Source organism: Mizuhopecten yessoensis, unplaced genomic scaffold (genome assembly GCF_002113885.1).
Source record: "Mizuhopecten yessoensis strain PY_sf001 unplaced genomic scaffold, ASM211388v2 scaffold8167, whole genome shotgun sequence".
NCBI classification, from domain to species: domain Eukaryota; kingdom Metazoa; phylum Mollusca; class Bivalvia; order Pectinida; family Pectinidae; genus Mizuhopecten; species Mizuhopecten yessoensis.
The window spans coordinates 180,679-185,733 of NW_018407412.1; the positions used below are offsets into that span (position 1 = coordinate 180,679).

Here is a 5,055-nt window from a genome sequence, read left to right on the forward strand (position 1 = left end):
CATTTTTTCACCATTAATGATGCAACATTACTAAATTATGCAGACGACAATACTTTATCATATGTAGATTCTTGTTACCAGAAAATGATAAAATTTTTAGAAAGGGAAAGTTTAAATTTAATAAATTGGTTTGATGTAAATCAGATGCAAGCAAACCCAGAAAAAAATCAGGCCCTAGCCATTGGCAAACAAACTTTTGAACAAAAACCCATTTTTTGCATTGGCGACACTAGTATTCCGTGTGAGGAATCAGTAAAACTACTTGGAGTCAAAATTGACTACCTCCTAAATTTTTCTCAACATATAACAAATATCTGCAACAAGGCATCAAGACAGATAAATGTATTAAAACGCATCGGGCAAAATCTCACTGTTAAAGGACGGAAGGCAATTTATAACTCTTTTATACTTTCAAATTTTAAGTTCTGTCCCTTAGTGTGGCATTTCTGTAATAAAGGTTGCACTGACAAAATTGAAAAAGTAAACTATAGGGCCCTGAAATTTATCTACCAGGATTTTGACTAAAGTTATGAGGTCCTTTTAAGAAAGTCTCAGACAAACATGCCACATGTGGAGAGACTAAGGAAAATAGCCATTGAAACTTTTAAGATTGTCCATCTTATCTAAAAAAAACCAGTACAAACTAATAACAATGAACATGATTCTTTCATTTCAGGTATGGTAACATGTTATAAGTATCTACGGCAAGAACGGAACAGCTTCTCGTACCTCGCGGCGAAACTATGGCAAGATCTTTCGGCTGAGACAAGAAATGCTGTGGATGTTGCCAGTTTCAAGGCATGTATGGGAAGCTGGAACGGCCAAACCTGTAGATGTGCCATGTGTAAATCCGTTACGTCTTAACCATGTGAATATTTTAAATTGTTTTTTGCATGCCCGTTTTAAGTGGCCTTTTTTTTTAGGTATGTTTAGATATGTTTAAATGTGATTGAAGCTAGCTGCTGCTCCTGCTTTTGTGCTTTATTATGTTAGTTTGTGTACTGAAGTATGCTTTATGTATCTTAAAATTTTAAGATTTCAAAATTTTATAAAAAGTTTTGATATATTATCAGCCTGTGATATGTTTCTAAATTTATCTGTGATTATGTTGAATATATGACCTTCTATAATAAAATTAAAAATAACTAATCCTGAGTTACTGCGGTGCAGGTCGAGCATACCATGCTGGTAGGAGGCTCCCCAACCCTTGGAGCTGACCATGTACCACCGTACTATCGATCTTTTCTCAAGTTCTATTATATCTTTCCTTCATCTCAAACCAAACTATAAGCAAAAATGTGATAAAGTTATGAATAAATTCAATCCGATAAATGTAACCTGCCACTTTTACCGCATTAATATGTTATTCTTATTCATTTAAAAATTAAATGATTTTATTGGGTGCTTCCTCTCTATTTGTATCTTTTACAGCACGAACACATCTTGTTTAATTAATGAAACCCTGTTTTATGTACGTTTTATTTGTTATGTCGATTGTAAAAGCTCACTAAACGAGCTTGTGTTTATCTTTGTAATCATATCGACGTTAAATAAAATTTACTTGACTTGACTTGATCTGTTTGATCGAGTCATGTTACAGTAAATGCACCTTGAGGTAACTTTTGATCGAAACTTAATACTGATGTGTGTGAAAGCCAACCTTCAAAGTGAGTTCGTCATTTCAAAGCTGAAATGTATTACACGAACAGTTCCACTTTTACACTACAAATAACCATTGTAACAATTGAAGACAAGAAAAACAAACACTGAAGTATATTTTTTCTCAATTTTTATTTTTCTGTTCAAGTGTTCTGAAGAACATTGAATCACAGTAAATGAAGGGTAGCAGGATAAAGAACATAGTCCTTGACATAGGTCGTTGATATCCTAAAATTATAATGTGTGTATACAGTGGGAAAACACGTCTAGTCTCTTGTATAATCAAATTTACATGTGTGTAAAATGTTGAACAATTGTTATTGTAATATTTCATTACAATTATGCCCAACTTTAAACATAGCTGTGGGCAAACCAGTAACAATTTACACTAAAATTCTAAAATCAACAATAGAAAAAAAGTAACAAAAATCTGTTTGCACAACCATACTATTACCATGGAAACACTGTACAGTCACCATAGAAACGAGGCTATAGTTGATTTACCCGAGGCAAACATCTGACCTTTGTTATGGTGAGTGGCACAAAAGAGATATGCTCCTGACAGAGACAACTACATGGACCTTGTGGTTAGGACATAGCTCACATGTTAAATACATGTATATTGCATAAATGTTTATCAGGACCGGTAACTCTTGCACCTCAGCTTTCATATGTTAGCTCCTTACATTACCAACACTGAGGTGGGAGGTCACAGGGTATAGTGGTATGACTACACCAGTATTGGTACTATATGGTGAGATTTTCTCATTTTTCTTTTATATCAATAATATATATATATCAAATACTGATAAAATATGCTTTTTTCAATAAAAAGTTAAAGCAGATGCTACTATTTAATGAGGAATTAAAATGCAATCTGTGGACAATACCAGTTAAGAGCTGCAATGATTCATTATTCCGTCTAATTCTACATCTTCTTGAACATTTTTTTTTTTAATTTTTAATGTAAAAGTTAGGGAGGTACAGTGACTAGTTTAAAGATATGGTGAGAGCAAACATCTAGGGATTCATACCATTATAGCTGCATTTATACAACAAACACACTTCATACATCAAATAAAACCCTTTCCCCCTCCCCATCAACTATGCCTTAATGCCCAGTCAGACATTCCATGTGCCGCTACGGGGATGCCAGGGTTGTCATATAAAGGAGATACTGAATGGTTTATCAAACAAAGAATAATTTGAATCATGATGTTAATATATATATTAATTATGATACATGATTTTTTCCCCTTCTATTTAGCACTAACATCACCTCCACCACATGGAAATCATACACAATTTCATTGTTGAATTAACTCACTGGGTCAACATAATTGTTGCTACCATCCACAACTACACATCAAATCAATTTACACTGATGAGCTCTAATCAAAATGTTACACAAATATTGTGCCGAATATCAGCATGAAAAGCAGAGGAAAATTAAAACAAATAATATACATGGCAATTGTAGATCACAACTCAAAACTTCTTGTGTAGATGTAAATAGTCAATACCAGTTTTCTGATATTTTAGCTGAAGTAGAAACCAGTCACAGAAATTGTGGAAGATGTTTCCGTGATCAGTGGTTGGTGTTTCCAATGAACAAAATTATGCTAACAGCATCACTCAAGATTCTTCAGTAAACAATATATTGCAGGGCAGCATTGAAAACGGAAGGCTTTCGAATCCAGTCGTATATATCACTGTTAAAAATTTCAATGATAAAACTTTTAAAATGCTTGCATAACAAACAGAAAGTATGGGTTTACAATAACAAATACATCCTTCTAGTCTTAACAGCATCCATATACAAAAAGGAGAAAAATAACTTGAAAGTGAGGAGACACTAAGGCATCGAAATGCTTGGAATCTATATGGCAGTTGATTCAATATTAAGTATTAATAAATGAATCACAAAGTATCACACCACACCCATACATCAGCATTCATTCAAGTTTCATTATAATCCACCCCCCTCCCTTACCCATTAAGTANAACTTTTAAAAAAAAAAAAAAAAAAAAAAAAAAAAACATTGCTGACATTTGTGTAAATCAAACAATGAAATGAGAGATTTTTTACAAACTGATAGAATGGCACAAATAGTACTTCCTTATCTCCCAAAAGCAAGGTAATTTCATTTTTTTTAATCAACCTTGAAAGTTCAAAATTCCAATGAGGTACCAGAAACTAGTCAATGGTTATTTTGACCAATCCTACCAAAAGGAACAGCGACCCTCTGATGGCAAATACCACAGCCAAGAGGTGATAAACAGGGCCAACTGTCCCGAGAAATATAGGTGTCAAAACATAGGGCCGGTCAAACACACAGGACTCAAACATGTTTAAACACTGTTGAGAGGACAGAAACCATATCTAATGGTGAGCTTCACAGTCGTGTTAGCAGTGTCTACCTCTTGCCAAAGGGTGTGGGTCCCCAGGCGCGACCAGGGTTGGGAGCAGTAACAGCACCGAACGAGGGGAACTCTTCTGTGCTGGTGGTATCTGGAACGCTATCCCATGGGCCATTAGCAACCAAGAAACCCTGGGGAGGTTCTGGGTTGCGTCTGCCACCACCTCCCTGCTTACTTGGTGGTCTAGTAAGCTGTTGCATGGCTTCCTGGTCTATCACGTCCTGGAGCTGTAAAACAGAAAAGTATTAATGAATGTACATGTATCTATTACTGGTATGTTAACTATCTAGACTAGGGCCATACAGAATTTATTGCTTGGCTCTCTGGTTGTTTTCTTTCCCAAAACACAATTCTATTCAGACTCATCCTGCATCCAATGGAAAATGCTTCATACTGGTAAAGCTTGAAATCTGTTGGACTGGGAGTTTAAAAAATATATTGTAATCAAATAGGATTCACATTTATTGTTTTGTTTGAATTTAATTTAGTATTTTTTTTACGAAGAGCAATACAAAAAAAACACGCGAGTTCAAAATATTTCCAGAATATCTGTAGAAATCAATAGTTAATGATTTATGCATTGATGTTACTCCAACATACTGGGCCACTAAGGTATAACACAAATTATGAGCATAGCAATACTTAACAAGGTTACCGCGAGCGGTATATAATACGCCCGTCACACATTGAATGAGCAGTTGTTTGTATGATTGAAATATATGAAGCATTTGTGAGTAATTGATATTGAAAGAGAAATCATTCAACATAACTGGTAGATCAATGAGTGCAATTCAACATCATGGAACACATGCATCGCATTAATGAAACCAAGGGGAATAACTCCAATAATTACGGTCGGATAATGGCGGTTATCAAACTTGTCCGAGGTTTCATGCTAATTAACCTTGTTGTGAAGTTTGAAGTTAATCCGTTAATAATTACTCGAGATATCGAGCGGACACTGTTTCGGCAAGT

General features: G+C 34.8%; 1 protein-coding gene across 1 annotated transcript in view; it reads right to left on the minus strand.

Annotated features, from left to right (window-relative positions):
- Positions 1-1,772: 1,772 nt before the first annotated feature.
- Positions 1,773-5,055, minus strand: part of LOC110455214 (vigilin-like) — a 23,194-nt gene continuing 19,911 nt past the window's right edge. Inside the window, exon 25 of the mRNA XM_021505199.1 lies at positions 1,773-4,307. Coding sequence (XP_021360874.1) covers positions 4,077-4,307 — 231 coding nt within the window. The 3' untranslated portion in view covers positions 1,773-4,076. The remainder of the gene's footprint in view (positions 4,308-5,055) is intronic.